Genomic DNA, 20,382 nt, shown 5'->3' on the forward strand with positions numbered 1-20,382 from the left:
GTGGTAGCCCCCCCTCCCCCGCCAGGGCTGTCCCAGGAAGGACGGTGTGGGAAGACGGAGCGGTGTGGGGAGACGGAGCGGGTCGGGGACTGTTCTGTGTTTCTGGTGCTAGATCTACAGCAAACCACGACCAGGAGCATCTTCACTGCATGCACTTGTGTATTTATTGTCCTCTGTGCTTCTGCCCAGAGCCGTTCCCGACAACTACAAGGTGATCTTTGTGCAGGGAGGCGGGTCTGGCCAGTTCAGTGCTGTCCCCTTAAACCTGATCGGCCTGAAAGCCGGACGGTGTGCCGACTACGTGGTGACCGGAGCCTGGTCGGCCAAGGCCGCTGAGGAGGCCAAGAAGTTTGGGACTGTGAATATCGTCCACCCCAAACTTGGGAGTTACACAAGTAAGTCTTGGGGGGGGCCGAGCTGAGGGTGAGTGCTGATGGAGGTCACCCTGGCCTGCACGTCTGTGACCTCTCCCCTCTAGATGGGGAGGTGCGGACTTGCTTCTGTGGGAAGAGTACCCCGAGGCTGGCTCATTTAGCAGGAAAGCCCGGGGCTTCCACCAGAGAAGCCGGGTTCGAGTCTCTGTTTATCCTCCGCTGTGGCTTCATGGTTAGGAAGGCAGGCGGTCTCCTTTCTGGCTGCAGCTGCTGTCCTGACCTTTTATCTCTCAAGTTCTAAGACCTTTGCCAGAACGTTCCCAGCAACCTTCTGCCCCGTCCCCCAGTCTGAATCGGGCCCTGTCCGTGCTGGAGTCACATCCTGCCTCTGGCTCCCTGGGAACCACATGGGCTGAGTGTGGGAGAGAGCTGGGGGCCGGGAAGATGTTTCTAGACAGAAGACTCACGTGGGATAGATGGATGCTGGGTCACAGAGGAAGACCCCATCTGTATCCTGCATATCATCTTTGATGCCCCCCCCCATTCTAAGTGGGGGACTGGCTGGTGCTGGGGTGTGGGTAGCGATGGCGATGAATCTGTCAGTGTGAAGTGTCTGGACTCACCTTTCCCTGACCAGCAGCATCAGTTCTGAATTTCAGTGTCTCCAACTTGATTTCTTGTGATAGAAATTCCCGACCCGACTACCTGGAACCTTAACCCCGACGCGTCCTATGTCTATTTCTGCGCCAACGAGACGGTGCACGGCGTGGAATTCAACTTCATCCCTGACGTCAAGGGGGCAGTGCTGGTCTGCGACATGTCTTCTAACTTCCTGTCCAAACCAGTGGATGTTTCCAAGGTGCTGTATCAAAGAGGGCTGGGTGGGAGGGGTACCAGGGACTCGGTTTATCCAAGGGGTATTAGTCTACCAATACAGGACAGGCCAAGGGAGTGGGGGGCTGGCAGAATCCCTGAGGCCAAGGCAAAGCCAGGGAACAGGCTGATGGACCTGCCTTGTAGACGTGATTGCCTTCCCCTCCCAGTCCTCAGGGGAAAGTGATCTCCAGGGATCGATAGAGATGACCGAAGTAATTAAAACCTTTTATCACTGAAGAGTTAAAAATAGGCCCAGAAATGGAGGGACAAAGGGTGAACAAATGCCACAGTGGCCTCTGGAGACACTGTGTTCAAAGTGAATCATACACTTTGTAGGTGGGAAAACTGGGGGAGAGCAAGGGAAGGAGTGACATTGTCCACAGAGAAACAGAGAAACGCACCCTTCACCTGACTCACGGAACTGTGGCCCCTCTACATCACCTTTCTAATGACAAAAGATAAAGATATTAAAAATGGTATAAATTGTACAAATAGGCTTTCTGTTAGCTTCTGTAGGTTTTTCCTTGGTTGCCAAGAATACCTGGAAGCCTCATTTTGTGAGTTTATTCTTGGTTTTTGAGATAGGGCCTCACTACGTATAATAGCGTGGCTTTGAAGTGGAGATCTCCTGCCTCGGTCTCCTGAGGGGTGTACCCCCACGCCTAGTGTTTCTGTTTTACTTTGTGGTGCTGGGGACCAAATCCAAGACCTTTCATGTGCTAAGCAGATACTGCACCACTGAGCTACACCCACAGCCTAGAGGGACCATTTTACAGGTTGGTTTGGATGTAGAATGAGGTGCACCATGGACATGTATAAGGCCTTTCCATTGCTGGGCTTGGCTTGCGGTTCCAGGATCCTAGAGAAGCCTAGGAGTTGGGCCTCTTCTCCATAGAACACCGTGCCTGGGAAAGCGGTTGAGAACTTGCCTTCCACGGCTCATGAATGACTACAAGTGATTCTAAAGTAGCATGTCTTTCTTTCTTCTTAAAGTTTGGTGTGATTTTTGCTGGTGCTCAGAAGAACGTTGGCTCGGCCGGAGTCACGGTGGTGATCATCCGGGATGACCTGCTGGGGTTCTCCCTCAAAGAGTGCCCCTCGGTCCTGGAATACAAAGTGCAGGCTGGTAACAGCTCACTGTACAACACGCCTCCGTGCTTCAGGTAACCCTGGGATGTAGCGGATTTCCCTCCTGGGTGGAAGGCCCCCAGCAGCTTCCAGCGGCCCGGTAGCATCCGCTGCGCGGCTCACCTCTTAGCTTGACTCCGTGTCCCACACTCTGCTCAATTCTTGTTGCCTTGTATTATTTTTTGTTTGATCCTGGTAATCCGTGACCTGGCCGTTCAACCATTAACCCAAGGCTCTCTGTAGATGAGGTCCTGTGTGCTGCTTTTCAAACAAATAGTTCAGGGTCGGGGATGTAGTTCACCAGTAGAGAATGTGGTTTGATCCCTAGCTCTGTGTGTGTGTGTGTGTGTGTGTGTGTGTGTATGTGTGTGTATGTGTGAGATGTAGTTCACCAGTAGAGAATGTGGTTTGATCCCTAGCTCTGTGTGTGCACGTGTGTGTGTGTGAGTGTGTGTGTGTGTGTGTGTGTGTGAAATAGTTCAGGGTCGGGGATGTAGTTCATCAGTAGAGAATGTGGTTTGATCCCTAGCTCTGTGTGTGTGTGTGTGTGTGTGTGTGTGTGTGTGTGTTCCCAAAAGTTTGGAGCCAGCAGTGCAGCTTTCTTTTTTTTTTTTTTTTTTTTTTTAAATTTTATTTTATTTTATTTGAGAACATACTGTACAGAGGGGTTACAGTTACATGGGCAGGATAATGCATACATTTCTTACCAAGCATTGCAGCCTCCTCCTTTGTTTACCCTTCACCTCCCTTCCCAGCCTCCCCCCTCCTTCCCACCCAATCATACCCCCCCACCGACATTGTAAAGCTGGTTTTGACATGACATTTTGTACTTCTCATTGTTGCAACAGGTCCACCTGAATCCTTAAACGACTTGTTTGTCCCCATCTCCTCCACAGGTTATACTAACATCAAATATAGTGAAAGCGGGGGTTACACTGTGGGGGAGGGACATACAAAGCAACAAAGAAATAATCTTATAAATGCGTTAGAAATACATGCATGAAAGAAACAAAAACATTAAAATACATATTAAAGGGTTCATTTTCCTAACATCACATTATCTGACTTTTTCCGCTTGACTCATACCTATACTAGATATTGCAAATAAGGGAAACCATGGGACCTATGTTTCTTTGGGCCTGGCTTACTTCACTTAATATAATTTTTTCCAAGCCTTTCCATTTCCTAACAAATGGGGCAATGTCATTCTTTCTGATGGAGGCATAGAATTCCATTGTGTATATATACCACATCTTCTTGATCCATTCATCTACTGAGGGGCATCTGGGTTGGTTCCATGACTTAGCTATGGTAAATAATGCAGTGCAGCTTTCTTGATCAAAATTATCAGGTGCTGGTGCAGCAGTGATTTCACCTCTCTCAGGACTTTGTTAGAGCTCCCTTTCTGTGAAGGAAAATGTCTCCCACACCATTTAGGAAACAAAGGGCTAGGTAGGCACTAGTAGCTCATAACTATAATCATAGCTACCCAGGAGGCTGATTGAGGATCTAGGTTCAAAGCCAGCCCAAGCAGAAAAATCCATGAGACACTTATCTGTAATTAACCACCAGATGCTGGAAGTGAAGATGTGGCTCAGTGGTAGCATGCCAGCCTTGAGTGAAAAAGCTGAACAAGAGCCTGAGGTTCTGAGTTCAAGCCCTAGTTCTGGCAGAAAAAAGGAAGAAGGAAGGAAGGAGAAAAATCGTTTTCAAGGTCAGAAGGGTGATGGACGTTTCCTCTTGGTTTTGTGCAGCCCTTGTGATGCCTGATTTTGTCCTGATTTTGTGCCCCGTCTTTCCCAGGGAAGGGGATCCTGGTGCTCATTTGCTCTGATGCTTCTCGCACCCAGACCGAGTTCTGAGTGATACAGGCTGGTGCCCTCTTGAAGTCTTTTGAGCTCAGCAGGGTTGACAGTGGTTCGGTGAAACCTGTCTCACGGGCAGGTGAACAAAGTCCTGTCCCTCCTCTGCGCTGGACTGTAAGGCCCGCAGGAACCCAGAGCCCTGCCTGTGTCCTGCCCACCAAGCAGGGGAAGGCCCTCTCTGAAGAGACGCTGTGGTGTTCTTTTTCTCTTCTGTTCGGTTTGGTGTTGGAAAGATGCAGTCAGGTGTTTTAATTCTTGTGTGTTTTGTTTGGCGTGGTGAGAGCTGGGAGGCCTAGGGCCCTTCCTCGCGTCTTTGTTTAACTCTGCTGGATCAGCTGCGCCACAGATAGCCGCTCTGCTGCCCTGAGAAGTGAACTGGGTTGGAATAAAGGGTCGCAGTGCGACTCTCCTCAGCCCTGTGGTAGAACACCCTGGACCAGTTAGTGGGTAGAGATAAAGATGCCTAAATACCCCTGATAGCCCCCCAAAACGTGTGTGTGTGAAGTGATGCTATGGCTCAAGTGGTAGAGCTCTAGCCTTGAGCACAGAGAGGCTCAGGGATAGCGCCCAAGCCCTGACTTCAACCCATTTTCCCCACTTACGTCTGACTGAAGCCCTGATCGTGAATTTGTTGTAGCTGCAATATGAAGAAAGATAATACACTTCTGATTCCGTTACTTTTAGTTCAATAAGAATTAGAGGCGAAGGATGTACTGATCAGTCTGCTGTTCTTACTGGACTGGGGGGAGATGGTGCAAACCACCCCCCCCCCGCCCCTCCCGAGCTTGTGCAGAAGGCTTAGTGTGCCCCGTGCGCTCACCCTGTCTGGCCGGCTGCCTTCTCCAGCGTGGGAGGAGTGAAGCCTGAGTGTACACACAAGGAGTGCCGGGGGGAAGGGGGGTGTGGGGAGACCAGCTCTCCAGCTGTCCTCTGTGCTCGGCTCTGTGACTGACACCTGCTTCCCAGAAAGTAATTCATCAGCCTCCAGCCAGAAGCTTCTGATCAGCCAGGAAGATGTCCTGGCTGCTGTCCAGGGTGCTTTTCTAAGCCCTTACACATGCAGCCATTTGTATTGCTTGAGAAAGTTTATAAAAGTAACATAGTCTTAGCCAAAGTTTCCAAGTGAAGCTGGGCGCAGTGGCTCTCGGCTGTCATCCTGGCTACTCGGCAGCTGAGATCTGAGCAGCACGAGTCAAAATCAGCTTGGGCAAGAAAGTGTGAGACTCCTATCTCTACGCACTAAAATGCCAGAAGTGGAGCTGTGGCTCAAGAGGTAGAGCTCTGACCTTGAGCAAAAAAAACACCCAACAACTCAGGAACAGACCCTAAGTTCAAGCCCCAGGTCTGGCTCAGAGAAAGAAAAAAAATTGAAGGAAGCAAAGTAACCAGGGCAAACTAGTGTAGCTGCTTGCTGTGGATTCTCAAAGACCCTTCCTGGACATCTGCGAGTCTAGCCATCCCCATGGCTACCAGAATTCTCCGTCAACTCCCTTATATAATATAGCATAGTAATTAGAGATGCCCGGGATACGCTCCAATCATGTCAAGATTACTTAATGACATCTAGTGGAATGTAAACCATGTAGTGGTTGTTACTCTATTGCGTAAGGAGCAGGAGCAAGAACAAGTATGTCCATGTTCATTATAGACTCTTTTCCCTAATTTCCTCCAAGTGGTTTTGGTACCATGTGTTTCTTTTTTTGTCAGTTGTGAGGCTTGAACTCTGGGCCTGGGTGCTGGCCCTCAGCTCTTCAGCTCAAGGCGAGCACTCTACTGCTTGAGCCACAGTGCCATTTCCGGTTTTCTAGTGGTTCAGTGGAGATAAAAGTCTCATGGAGTTTCCTGACTGGGGTGGCTTTGAACCATGATCCTCAGATCTCAGCCTCCTGAGTAGCTAGGATGACAATTGTGAGCCATCAGCTCACAGCTGGTACCAGGTTTTATGGATGCTGAACCTGCAGACAGTGAGTGAACGCAGTCATATTTAATCATGGAAATGGAATGTGAGCTGAACAATTCAGACTGTATGAATTCTTTTTTTTTTCCTTCCACCCAGGAATATGCCCTGGTGCAAATTCCTACCTTAGCTGTTTGTTCTTGTAATGCTGTGTGGTATTTTGCAGAATCAGACTCACTGATTTCAAAACTGAACAGGCAGGCTTAGATGATACATCCATGTATTTGCAGTTGGCTCTTTCAGAAGTGAAGCTGTGACTCTGTGAATGGTGATGCGTGGATGGTGGCAAGAATGGAGAAAGTAGGCATGAGACTCCTGTGTTGTAAGATTTCGGCAGGAGGAAGTACAGCGTAAAGGAGTAGGGATTGCCAACCCCAGGGCTTCTGTGAGTGGAGCCACGGAGTCCGGAGGTCAGTGCTGGACCACTGTCCAGCTGGGTAGTAAGGATCAGGAGCTTCCATTCCAGGGTCATCTTTTCCCTGAAGGGCAGCCTGCTTCCTTCAGCTCTAGCCACTGCTCGCTCGGAGGGTGAGGGTTGAGGGCTGCCTGCGGGCAGCCCGTGACAGTGGGCATGCTTTCTGCCGATTCTGCCCGTTCCGATCCCGTGATGCAAGTGGGCGAGTGTGAGCGCAGCTCTGCTTGGATCTGTGGCACGCACGGCTGGTGTGTGGTTTGTGGGTGTAGTGGAGGAACAGTTTGGGGTTGAACGGGACACTACAGAGTGTTGTTTTGGAACGAGGGCAGGCAGCAGCATTTCTAGAACTCACGCATGTATATTTTGCTGCAAGTGTGCTCTGTGCTCCCGGAGTGGCTGGCTTGGCCTCTCTGATTGTGATGCTTGTTGACTGCCCCCAATAGCAGTGGGCTAGACTTGCGACCTGCATAGTAGAATCCTGACTTTATCTCCCACTTCAGCTGGCTCTCAGGTATTATCCTCAGAAACAGACCACAGTGACTGTCAGAAAGCTCACTACTCGTGTGTGTGTGTGTGTGTGTGTGTGTGTGTGTGTGTGTGTGTGTGTGTGTGTGTGTGTGTGTGTGAATTCTGGATCGTGAACTCAGGGCTTTAGGCTTTCCTTAGCTCGACCAATTGAATCATGCCTCCAGTTTTGGCTTTTTGCTGTTAATTGGATAAGAGTCTCAGATTTATCTGTTCTGGTTGAAATCTTTGGCTCTCAGTCTTCCGAGTAGTTAGGAGTATAAGCATGAACCCAGTGTGCGTCTTCTCTGGTTAGTTCTGAGATGTGCTCTTGCTTTTTGCCTGGCCTGTCCTGCGCAGTGATCCTCCTGTTTTATACTTCCTGCCATAATGCGGTGATGGGGGCCACCATCACAACCAGCCTGCCTCCACCGTCAGGCCAGGCTGTCTCTGCCCATGGAAGGTACTGAGCGTGGACCATGGGATAGACAAGGTGAACAATGGGAGCTTCTCGCCTTCCAGAGCTATAAGTACACAGAAGAATAAAATAAAGGAACACATGATAGAACGGGTAAGGGGGTTCAGGAAGCCCAGAGCGAAAGGGTAATTCTGCCTCAGGGTAGGGAAGGGTGCTACATGTGTGTATCATGTTTGCGTGGGGTTTAGCGGGACAACTGTAGCATGCATTGAGTGTCCTCGTTAGTCCTCTTTTCCATGGGCCCTGGTGGGCCTAGAATTGGGATGACCCAGCTGGGTGTAGTGACATACCTATAATCCCAGCACGGGCAGGCCGAGGCAGGAGGATTGCCAATCGGAGGCCAGCGTGGCCTGGTGAGACCTGTTTGCCAAACAGTGACGAGCAAAGGAAGACCGAATCGCGTTGATGGGCCCCGTTTCCTGCCCTTCTTGTTTACAGCCTTTTAGCTCACCTGCTTCTAACCATGTCTTCAAGTCCTGTCTGGAGGCCGCTGGAGCAGTTGGCTGTGAACTCAGCTGGGTTTTTCTTGTGACCCCTTTCAGCATCTATGTCATGGGCGTGGTCCTGGAGTGGATCAAGAACAACGGCGGGGCGGCCGCCATGGAGAAGCTGAGCGCCATCAAATCTCAAATGATCTACGAGATCATCGACAACTCTCAAGGCTTCTACGTGTAAGTCCCTGGCTTTCTAGCTCACATTTTGCCTCTTGTCCTTTCCCTAGGGCACCGTTGTGAGTGCTGTGGTCCTGTACCCGGTGGCAGGGGTGATGGCACTGAGTTCTGCCCTTCTTCCCCCTCTCAGGAAGTCCAGGTTTTAGGACCCATGTCTTGAGGGGGCAGGGAAAGGTAGTGACATTTCTAACCCCAAACAAATTCCCTGGGAAGAATTCATTTTCTCCCTGGAGTAGAGATGTTTGCTTGTCATTAGGGTAAAAGAACCTGGGCTGGGAGTTGTTGACTTTATTTATCTACGGCCTCTTTGGGTATAAGCACCCCCACCTCTGGCCCCTTTCCTTTACAAAAGAGTTTATTGCTTCTCATTCCGACCTGATACTCTGAATGGAGTTGCTTATGGGAGAGCTGGTGGCTGGTTCAATGTTTATAGGACAAAAATGATTAGTGAATGTGTCTTGACTTGCCCAAGATCCATATAGAGAATGTACGTATCACGCGTTAATTTCCTAGGGTTGCTGTGGTGTAATAGAGTATCTCAAACTTGGCAGCTTAGAGCAACAGGAATTGTTATCCTTCTGGGGGCTGGAAGTTGAGAATCAAGGTATCCCTAGGGCTTGTTCCCCTCCAAGGATCCCAAGGAAGAAGCCATTTCTTGCCTGTTCCAGCTTCTGGTATCCCTAGGTGGTCCTGGCTGGTGGCAGTCTTCTGACTGTTGTCATAACCTTCTCCTTCCAGCTCTGTCTGGTTTTCTGTCTCTTACAAGGACAGATCATTTGATTTAGAGGCTCCCCACACCCCAAGATGGCCCAGGATCCTTTTGGTAATTATATCTGCAAATAGAATTTTTTCCATATATATATATATATATATATATATATATATATAATTACACACATACGTGTGTTCTCAGTTACTAAGCCAGGACTCTTCATTCTGAGTGTTCAGTATACTTGGAGGTCTACTCTGTTATGGTAGACATATCTGCCCAACAGCAATGAAGGGAATTGGGTTCCCTTTGAGAATCCCATGCACCGTAGAGAATAGAAGAAAATGAAGCCTTGCTCCTAACTTGGAATTTTTAAGGCCAGTCTTCTAAGCATGCCTCTGGCTCCCTCATGGGGGGGTGTACTCCTTGCGAAGCATGCTTCTGGCTCCCTCATGGGGGGTGTACTCCTTGCGAAGCATGCCTCTGGCTCCCTCATGGGGGGTGTACTCCTTGCGAAGCATGCCTCTGGCTCCCTCATGGGGGGTGTACTCCTTGCGAAGCATGCCTCTGGCTCCCTCATGGGGGGTGTACTCCTTGCGAAGCATGCCTCTGGCTCCCTCATGGGGGGTGTACTCCTTGGACCGCCAGCAGCTGCTGCCATCACTTTGGCTGCTTTGGTGAGTGCCTGGCCTGCAGTGACTGCAGCCCCAGGCCCTGAGGGAATGGGCTTGGCTCGAAGCCCTGGCCTTTGGCTTCCTCTCCACATGCCAGCTGGGGGAAGGGTGCTCACTGCACATTTCTGTCTGTGCTGTGCAGTGGAGGGATGTGCCAGCTGGGGGGGTGGGACGGGTGGTTGAAGGAAGTTTTCACCCTGGCTCCGATGCCACTCTAAGAGGAGTCGTGGAAACCCCACCGTTGCTTGCTGGGACCGTTCATTTTCTAATTGTTATTATAAAGGTATGTACAGAGGGGCTGCAGTTACCTAAGTACCTTTTTGGACAGTTCACCCCTTCCCTTGCTCTCTGTTTTTCCCTCCCATCCCCACCCATAAATTGTGTAGTTTGTTTTCAGCATGGCGTCTCGTGAGTACTGCTGCTGCCTTTGTTCCCCTTTGTCCCTCCCTTTCTATGATGCCTCCCTGTGGACAAACAAGAACAAACAAGACAAAAAGAAAGCAAAAACAGCAACAAAGGAAAAAGCTCTTGTTTCCATTTCCTGGAGTTCATTTTGATAAAGATTATTTTATATGCTCAGATGAACATAGGCATTGAACCTTTGTGCTCCTCTCCTAAGAGTATTCCCCTTTGGTCTCATTGTGTGTGACTGTCTAGAATCCTGTATAATTCACCATGTTCTAGAGTATTGGCTTTAGCTTCCACATATGAGAGAAAACATGCACCATTTGCATCTCTGAGCTTGGCTTACCTCACGTAGCATGATTTGGTCTAGGTCCATCCATTTCCCCTAGATGACATGCTATTATTCTTTCTAATGGCTGTAAAATTCCATTGTGAATAGGCACCACATCTATTGGAACCATTTTAACATGTAAGATTAGGAGTAGTTGGTCCAAGGATCAGAGCCAAGTGCTAAAAAATGTGACATGGCCTTGAAATGGGCTGTTGCTATTTAGTTAGAAGGCAAGGGAAGGCTTTTGGAAGTCCCTTTGGTGTGAGAAGAATGAGAGGGCAGGAATACTTCTGGGCACTTCTCAGAAGGCAGGGACAGCCCCACATAGGCCTAGAGAGAAGAAAGCGCAGTGTGTTTGGAGAGCAGACAGCGTGTTGCCTGGTGTGGGTGGTGGATGCTAGCATTGGAAGGAAGGTATGGAGAGCACCCACTTACACCCGTCCGTCCGTCTGTCCATCCATCCATCCATCTATCTATCCATCCATCCATCTGTTCATCCGCCCTGTCAGCCACCCAGTCAACAAATGGCTCCTGAGCACCCACTCTGGGCTAGCCTTGTTCTAGACTCCCGGGGCTCCGAGAATAATAGTTGTCCATGGCTCCCCCCCCCAGAGTACCCAGAACCCGAGAGTAAGTAAAGCACCTGGTGGTTATTGTAGAAGAGACCGGTTTTTACTGTTGGTGGGCTTCCATGTATTTCTCAGAAGGTGAATTAGACACAAAATTAAGAGGATGGAGGGATGGTTACCTCCGGAGAAAAATCTGGGGAACTTGAAACACAAGAAGGGTAGAGAGAAGGCTGGGGATCTGCTGAAGTCGGCCGGCCCTCCTCTGTGGGGGTTGGGGAATCGGGTCACCCTCAGACCCAGAGCTCCTCCCTCACGCAGGAGCAGGAGCAGCCCGACCTCCCCCGCCGCCTCTTCACAATCAGCCTCTATCTGGGAACTCCTGTCGCCCTGTTGGCTGCCTGCCTAGAAAATCTCATTACCAGCGTCAGGAGCAAATGTTAGTCTCCCTCTGTTCACAGCTGAGTTCTCAGGAAGTTCTTCACTTTTGTTTCTTTTTCAACAAAGCCCCCACAGGGGGATGGGCAGTTGTGGAGGGGGCGCTGAGGCCTCCATTAGTTAATGACATCCTACTTACTGCCTGTGCTTCTTGGGTTTTGTTTCTGATGTCTACCCCCTCCTGCACCTCCTACACAGGTTCTAGCTGGTTGCTAGGCCTCCAGCAGCCCTGTCACTAATCCCCAGTAGAGAAGTCTGAGACCAGACAACCCAGGAAGGTGACACGTTCATTTCACAGCCTGAGCACTGGTGAGCGGGAGCTGAGCCCACGGGCCATCCCGGGGGAGCAGAGCATTCTGGGCCTTAAAAGCGGGCCTCACCTTGAGCACGTGGTCTGATTCCTAAGCCTGGGTTTTCATCTGTACAGCGGAGGTCACAGATTGGCTCCTGGGATGGTTGTGAGGATGGAGTGGAAATGTGCGATTAACACCTAAGGGTGAAGAGAGTGAGCTCAGTGCCGCTGAGTAGCATTTCTCATTGTTAACTCTTTGTGGCTGTCGTTGTATAAAGCGCTTTGGAGGCTGCTGAACACAGCGTTGAGGACATAGAGTGTACTGTTTCGTTGTAAAGATGTCCAGGTGACAGATCCCTTCTGTATGGAAGGGTCCCAGCTTGGGACCCACACCAGCCTTGCAGTCAGTTTTGGCTCTTGTTTCTCCCATAGCCCTTTAGCCAGTTAAAAGTAACCCCCTCCTGAAGTTTCATGGTAAGCCTGGCGGGGGCGCAGTGGCTGACGAGCCCACAGTGCTGCCTGCCGGCCTGCGCTTACTATTCAGAACACGTTTGAGCCAAGGTTGGGATTTGGGGAGGGACTTAGGAATTCCGATTTCTTACTTCTTAACCTGTGTGTCTCTGAAGCTGGGCCAGAGACATTGTGTGACCTGTGCTTCTGTTGTTTGGGTTTTTTTGTTTGTTTGTTTGTTGGTGCCAGTACTGGGACTTGAACTCAAGACCTTGCATCTTTGCTTGGCATTTCCACTGAAAGCTGGCACTCTACCACTTTGAGCCACAGCTCCATTTTTGTTGGCTAACTCGAGAGAAGAGTCTCGTGGAGTTTCTTATGAGGGTTGGCATAGAATCCTGTCCTTCCCGAGAGGCTGGGATTAGAGGTGGGGCTTGTGTTTTGACAAAAGACGGGAGCTTACCTTTTTCAGGAAGTAAAGACCAGTCATCCATGCAGGATACACACAACCAAGGCTGGCAGTGGTTATTCATAGAAGCACTGGGCACTGGAGTTTGTTCTCCATGCTTGAAATTCCCAGTGCTGTGTCTTGGGACAGGCCTTGGTTCTTTTTGTTGTTGGTGGTGGTAGTTGTGGGGCTTGAACTCAGGACCTGGACACTGTTCCTGAGCTTTTGTGCTAGTGCTCTTATCACTTTGAACCACAGCTCTACTTCCCGTTTTCTGGTGGTTCATTGAAGATAAGCCTTTCCTGCCTGGGCTGGCTTTGAACTGTGATCCTCAGAACTCAACCTCCTGAGTTGCTAGGATTATAGACATGAGCCACTTGCATTGGCCGTGTTTCTTTTGACCAAGGAAGTTCTTAACAAGAGCTTCCCAGCAGCCTCGTAAGTCTTTCTCCAAGTCTCTCTCGTGTGCCATAGTTAGATTCCCTGTGTCTTCAAGTCATGGCCTCTCATTGGCCAGAGGTTCAGCTGGGTTCCCCGCAGAGCTTGTCCACAGGGCCTGCCATGGGTCAGGTCCCGCCTCTCCCAGCCACCTCTGGCCAGAAGCCAACACAGCGGCTAAGTCAGAAGCTTCTGTCCCTCTGTGGTATATCTTTCCTCCTACTTCTGGCCCTGTCTGCCCACATATCCTCCCTCTGAAGCCTGTCAGAGTTGTGAGTCAGCACCGGCTAACACCCTATAGCCCTGTACAGTTAGTGGCCCTGAGACTCCCTTCAGGGCCTACACCCTATATCCTTGTCCAGTTAGCGGCCCTGAGATCCCTTTAGGGCTGACACCCTAAAATCCTGTCCAGTTAGCGGCCCTGAGACTCCCTTCAGGGCTGCCCCTGCTTGCTTGGGAGCCTTCTGCTCTTGGATTGTTTTTCTTTTTCCTCCCCTGTTAGCGGAGACACAGGGTCATTGTTCTGTGTAAATACCTGTTGCGTGGTAATTTAATCCTCACTTTCTAGTTTTTATGACATGATCATTTGTGTGTGGTATTTTTAGTTCCACACTAGGATGAGTTAATTATGGGGGGGGTGGGGGTGTGGTTAACATGGTCCAGGTTCTTAATTCTTCCTCCTTTTACTTTTCTTTGTGGGCCAGTCTTGGCCTTGCACTCAGGGCATGAGTACTCCCCTTATCTTTTTTGCTCAAGGGTGGCAGTCTACCAGTTGAGCCACATCTCATTTCTGGCATTTTTGGTAGCTTATTGGAAATAAAGATTCTCATGGATTTTCTTTCCCAGGCTGGCTTTGAACTGCCATCATCAGATCTCAGCCTCCTGAGTATCTAAGGATTATGGGCACAAGCCACGGGCACACAGAGCTCTCCCTCCCCCCTCGCTCTCTGTCCTTGGTTGTGGGCTTGAACTCAGGGCCTGGGTACTATCCTTGAGCTCCTTTGCTCAAGGCTAGTGTTCTACCATTTGAACCACAGCTCTACTTCCGTTTGTTTTTTTTTAAATATCTTTTTAAATTGAGATTAAGTAATTACATAAATCTCACAGATTTCTTGTGGGATAGTGATACTTAGTTAAAGTCACAAACACATTTTAACCTTCACAAGGCAAATTGTCATTATCATGGTCTATAAAGTTTGTCAAATCTATAAACTTTGACAGTACAACTATTTCTTCCACATCGGGTGACACACATGTTTCTTTCCTTTTGCTTATTGTGCTTCTGTGTTTTGAGTGGTTAATTGGAGATAAGAGTCTCATGGAATTTTTTTTTTTTGCTTGGGCTGGCTTTGAACCGTAACCCTCAGATATCAGCCTCCTGGGTAGTTAGAATTGTATCTGTGAGCCACTGGTGCCCGGCTTCGGCTGTGTGTGTCTGTGTCTGTGTGTCTGTCCTGGGGCTTGAGTTTAAGGCTTGAGCACTTATCCTTGAGCTTCTTTTTGCTCAGCATTCTACCACTTGAGCACAGCTCCATTTCCAGCCTTCTTCTTTCTGTACTTAAGTGGAGATTGGAGCCTCACAGGTTTTCCTGTCAGGCTGGCTTCAAACCACAATCCTCAGATCTCAGACTCCTACATAGTGACAATTACAGGTATGAGCCACTGGCATCTGGCTTTTTGTTCTTAAGTGTGCGTATTAGTGCAGCACTTCTATGCCTAGACCCTCACGCTGGGAGCTCTTGGCGGCAGGGTATTGAGAGGTTGCTGCTAAACGTTTAATTTCAATGTCAGCCGTGAAGCCTGCTGCCCGTGAAAGAAAGGGGCTGGGACTCAAGCTCAGTCTCTTCCAGATACTCGGCGGCACCTGACTCCCAGGAATTAGGGATGTGTGTGCTCAGGGTGCTTCTAGCTCTGCCTTTGTTGAGTGACTCCCTGTAGGAGTATAAGAATTTTAGAATTGAGAAAGGGCTGGTGCTGGTGGCTCTTGCCCTGTCATCCTAGTTACTCAGAAGGTTGAGATCTGAGGATTGCAGTTCAAGGCCAGCTCAGGCAGGAAAGTCCGTGAGATTCTTCCCTTCAATTAACTGCTAGAAAACTGGAAGTGGTACTTTGGCTCAAAGTGGTGGAGTGCTAGCCTTGAGCAAAAGAGCTCAGAACAGCACTCAAGCCCTGAGTTCAAGCCCCCTGGGGAAAACAAGAAAGAATTAAGAAAGAGACAGAACAGAATTACATGTTGGACTTCTTTTTATTCTGTTTGTCTCCTTTGCTTGTTGCTGGAGGATCATTTGTCTGCTTTTTCTCCAAATCTGCCAACTACTAACCTTTCCTAGACAGAAATACATTGGTCATTTATTTCTGATAGTCTCCGTGTTCCTTATGCAAGGGGTTTGGAATTAACAATGGATATAGCAGCCTTGAGTCGGTGGCTCATGCTGTGGCTCACGTGGTAGAGTGCTAGCCTTGAGCAGAAGAAGCTCAAGGACAGTGACAGGCCCGGAGTTCGAGCCCCAGGACTGGTGCGTGCATGCACACACACATAGACACACATAGACACACACACACAGACACACATAGACACACACACACACAGACACACCCAAAAAAAAAAAGAGATGGATGCAGCATTTAATATGTTCTAGGTCTTGTTGCATTTATTTTAATTTTATTGTTTTCTGTGATTTTATGATTTTCTGGTTATTTTTGCGGTGCTAGGGATGAATCCAGAGCTTTGTCCTGCTGAGTGAGTAAATGTTCTCCCACAGAGCTGTTTCTGCAGCTCTGGCAGTTTGGAGTGGTGTCAGCTCCATTAGTTACCTAGCTCTGCGGCGTGGAGTGCCCAGCACTTACTGATCGCTTTCCTGTGTCCTGGCAGAGCTCAGCTGGGAGCTGCTTCTGGGCTCTGGCCTCTCGTTCAGCTGGGTCGCCTGAGGATCCAGTAGAGGCCGATGCTTTGGCGTGCTTGCACGTGCCTGGTGCTGGTGTTGGTTGCTAGCTCAGGCTTCCACATTCTTCAGTGTGGCCTCCTCCAGATCCTTTATCGGTATTGACACTAGAGACGCTTGCTTGCTTTTTGTTTTTGAACGAGGTCACACTGAGATGTGCCCACATCAGCTGGGATGACAGGTTCCCCGCCACACAGACTAGTGTGTAGCATCTCTTGAAGTTGGTTCTGTCGGTATTCCCACTGTGTAGATGAGAGAGGTTAAGTAAGTTCTTCAAGGTCACGTGGCTTGGGACAGTAGAAGAATACACAGTGATGTGTCTCGGTCGCTCTTAAGCGTTCACAGCATGGTGAGAGCCAGCCTCGCAGAGGAGGGCTGCTGCGCACGGGAGGCTTCCTCCAAGCTCCGGCTCTGAACCATTACCTCTAGTGACACTGAGCGCTACGCCTGCTATCCAGATGAATGGTTGAGGCTGACAAGCTCAGTGCAAGCGTTCCCTGGCCTGGCTTTCCTGTGTAAATAGCCTGGGGAAGTTCTTTGGTTTTCAAATTGAATCTCCTCTTACCATCTAGGAGAAAAGTTAAAAGCCCCTAGATTTATTAAGGACAGCCCATGCCCTTGGGGAAGTATCTGTAGTGACAAACATGTTTTTTTCAGATGTCCAGTGGAGCCTCGAAGTAGAAGCAAGATGAATATTCCTTTTCGTATTGGCAACGCCAAAGGAGATGACGCGTTGGAGAAGCGGTTTCTGGATAAAGCACTTGAACTCAACATGATCTCCTTGAAAGGGCACAGGTGAGCCTACCTGTAGTCTCAGGCTTCCCAGCTCTTTCCAGATGCAGAGTGGGACCACTGCGGCCCGCTCAGGTTGCGGGCAAGCCTGCGGGGCACCGTTGCCATGGGATGCGTCTTCCCTGTTTCCAGCACACGTCGCATAGTGCCAGTGTAGCACAGTGCTCACAGCCAAGACCAGCAGCAGCAAGCTGCATGGTCCCCGTGGTCCAGGTCCCCACCGTCCAGGTCCCCGCCGTCCAGGTCCCTGTGGTCCAGGTCCCCACCGTCCAGGTCCCTTGTGGTCCAGGTCCCCGCCGTCCAGGTCCCCGCCGTCCAGGTCCCTGTGGTCCAGGTCCCTTGTGGTCCAGGTCCCCGCCGTCCAGGTCCCCGCCGTCCAGGTCCCCGCCGTCCAGGTCCCCGTGGTCCAGGTCCCTTGTGGTCCAGGTCCCTTGTGGTCCAGGTCCCTTGTGGTCCAGGTCCCCGCGGTCCAGGTCCCTTGTGGTCCAGGTCCCCGCTGTCCAGGTCCCCGCTGTCCAGGTCCCCGCGGTCCAGGTCCCCGCGGTCCAGGTCCCCGTGGTCCAGGTCCCTTGTGGTTCAGGTCCCTTGTGGTCCAGGTCCCCGCGGTCCAGGTCCCTTGTGGTCCAGGTCCCTTGTGGTCCAGGTCCCTGTGGTCCAGGTCCTTTGTGGTCCAGGTCCCTGCGGTCCAGGTCCCTGTGGTCCAGGTCCCCGCCGTCCAGGTCCCTGTGGTCCAGGTCCCCGTGGTCCAGGTCCCTGCCGTCCAGGTCCCCGTGGTCCAGGTCCCCGTGGTCCAGGTCCCTTGTGGTCCAGGTCCCCGCCGTCCAGGTCCTTGTTGTCCCTCTCTGTCCAGTTTACTTCCTCTCCACCTCATGTAACGATTGTCTTTGTCCTAAGTGAAGAGTTTGCATGAATGCATAGAATCATAAGGTGTGCCTCCTGTGGGTTTCCAGGTGGGAGCGTGGCCACTGTGGTCATGGTGCTGCTCCTCTAAGGAGCGGTACTGTGAAGTCAGGACCCACGGCCTCACTCGGGTGAGGCAAGCGCTCTGTCACCGACCTACATCCTGGTCCAGTGCGTGCTTTGCATGCCTGCCTTCCTCCCCTTCCCCTTCCCTCTCTTTCTCTTCCCCAGACTTGAACTAGGATTCCCTAGGCAGGTGCTCTACCAGTTGGGCTACATTCCCAGCCTTTTTTTTTTGCTATGGTTATTTTTCAGCTAGCGTTTGCATTTTTCCAGGGCTAGTCTATCTCAACAATGGTCCTGCCACTCCTGCATAGCTGCCATCTCAGCCGTGTACCACTGTACTCATTGTACTGATTGAGGTTTTGCTCAGAGTGATCTTGAACCACAGTTGTTCTGTAATTCCGCCTCCTGAGTCCTGAGTGCCTAGGATTACAGGCATGAATGGCTCTTTGCCTAGGCTTTTTTGGCGGGGAGGAGGCAAGGGGAGGAGTGTAGAGACGAGAGTTGTTCCCTACAGCCCAGCCAGACTATATGGCTGGAGTTATGCCGTATAAACTTAGAACTAACCATCCTCCTGCCTCGGCTTCTCACGTGCTCGGATTACAGGCATGCACCACTGCCTCCAACTTGCTGTTGTTCCTCACACTGGCTCTTGGTCATTCCAGGTCAGTGGGTGGCATCCGGGCTTCTCTGTATAACGCTGTGACGGTTGAAGATGTCGAGAAGCTGGCCACCTTCATGAAAAACTTCTTGGAGATGCATCAGCTATGAATACGCGGAATCAGCCTTTGACCAACGTACAGAGTTTAGAGTAATTTGGGAATGGCTACAGCAACTCTACTGGCACAGTGGTTTGTTTTTCTCTGAATGAACGTACTTGTGATAGAGTCTCCTTTTCAAAGAATAACAGCAAAATAACCAGCTCATGGGACCACTAGCCAATGACTACCTTCATTCTAACTTGAACTGGAAGCATTTCAGAAAAAAGCCTTCTTGTTGCTTTTTTAACCAATTCCAGGCTGTTCTGCTTTGCTGGCACTTCTTTTTCTAGCTAGATCTCAGTCTTTGAACTTGCCCAAGCTAAATTTACTGCCAGGTGCAGTTAGCTGCAGTTCGAGTCACACGAACTCACCACATGAAGGGTGGGGCTCTCAAGGTGCTGAACATAGACCGCAGTGGGTCTCCCCAACTATTGTGGGGGGAGAGAGCATCCCAGCTATTGGTTGAGGTTGGTGTTGACCATTTGTGGGTGTTTTAGGGTTCCAGACAAAGGGAAAAGGGTCGATCTTTTTACTGTTACACTCATAAAGAGATAAAAATGATTTGCTACATAAATGTTGATAGGATGAGGTCTTTTTAAAATCCCAGTTTATATGTCTCAACCTTTGTATTTCTTATAAAGCCATTCTCAGTGATGAACGTGGAGGCTTCCGAGTTTGTTACAGCCCTTGACATCGACATCATAGCTTCTACTAACATCAGGTGTGGGTCCTGCCACCTCCACCTTCTCAGCTGCTTCATAGACAGTCCACAAGCTACACCTTCTCCTTTTAGTAGGTGGAAGAAATGGGTTTGTTCCTTGTTTTCCGGTTTTGCCTTGACACTGAACTGTGTTGGACCGACTGGTTTCTATGTAGAGTTTGACAGTATTGCCATTTTACAGTCTTTCCCCCGTTGTGTATCTGGTGTTGGTATTTCATGTTGACTATGTGAAGAACATTAAAGTTCTAAATCATTGAAGCCGTTGTCAGTGAGTTCTTCCACCCCCCTTTCAGACCAGTGCTCCTTGCTAAGTGTTAGACTGTGTTGGGGGTGTCTCAGGATAGTGGGGTGTCGCACAGCAACTCAGAGAGAACTTGGAAAGGCAACGTTTACTTCTGCAGAAGGACCGTCCTACCCACAGGAAGCCGAGTAAGCGAGTGTGCCGGGTGGGCAGTGTGCACAGCTTTGTTCTGATTGGCCAGAACTTAGGTTCACAGTCCTGTGTGATTGGCTGGTTTGAAGGGGGTCAAAAGTTTCTGAGCAATCAGCCAAACGGATATCTGGCCACAACTTGTCAGGAAAAACAACTCTTACTCAGCTGGTACTCTTAGCACTTGATTCATGCCTCCAGCCCCTAAAACGCTAATAGCTATAACAGGACGTGACTGAATTGAAACAGCTCTTCTGTGAGAGGGAGGTGCCCTTCAGATGTCATACAACCGCTTAATAGTCTAACTTCTACCATGGGGAGATGAGTCTAAAAATAGCCCGTTGTGAGAGTCAGATTTAGATCTTGTGCAAGCATGTTTTGAAAGTTTGAACCACCGTGGTAGCTTGTCATTGGCTTTTGGAATGGACACCATCAGCAAACCATTTTACAGTTCGGCTCATAGCCTGAAGTTCTGTCATCTCCGTCCCTTTGCCCTAGAAGCGTGCTAGCAGGATGGCGTTGAGCTCTTCTGTGCCATTTGATTGTGTAATAACGAAGCACTGATTCCTTTTCTCCAGGTCTCTGCGTTGTTGTGTCCCCAGGACAGGTTTCAGCCTTTTAGACTTGGTTCTCAATTGTAAAAGGAAGATTGAACTGACTTCCCCGCACACCACAGGGCTGGATGCAGGATATAAGGAATGACCACTAGGAAGCCGCAAAGTAGCCAGAGGCAGCTGGTGGGGGCTCCAGCCCT

The 20,382-nt window shown here is 50.0% G+C and overlaps 1 protein-coding gene across 1 annotated transcript in view; it reads left to right on the top strand.

Moving 5' to 3' along the window:
* Psat1 (phosphoserine aminotransferase 1) overlaps positions 1 to 19,456 on the top strand; it is a 28,553-nt gene extending 9,097 nt beyond the window's left edge. Inside the window, exons 4-9 of the mRNA XM_042665604.1 lie at positions 190 to 395; positions 1,061 to 1,233; positions 2,244 to 2,413; positions 8,140 to 8,268; positions 16,619 to 16,756; positions 18,382 to 19,456. Of these exons, the coding sequence (XP_042521538.1) occupies positions 190 to 395; positions 1,061 to 1,233; positions 2,244 to 2,413; positions 8,140 to 8,268; positions 16,619 to 16,756; positions 18,382 to 18,487 (922 nt within the window). The 3' untranslated portion in view covers positions 18,488 to 19,456. The remainder of the gene's footprint in view (positions 1 to 189; positions 396 to 1,060; positions 1,234 to 2,243; positions 2,414 to 8,139; positions 8,269 to 16,618; positions 16,757 to 18,381) is intronic.
* The last annotated feature ends 926 nt before the right edge of the window (positions 19,457 to 20,382 follow it).

Source organism: Dipodomys spectabilis, unplaced genomic scaffold (assembly GCF_019054845.1).
Source record: "Dipodomys spectabilis isolate Male_0828 unplaced genomic scaffold, ASM1905484v1 ptg000335l, whole genome shotgun sequence".
Taxonomy (NCBI): domain Eukaryota; kingdom Metazoa; phylum Chordata; class Mammalia; order Rodentia; family Heteromyidae; genus Dipodomys; species Dipodomys spectabilis.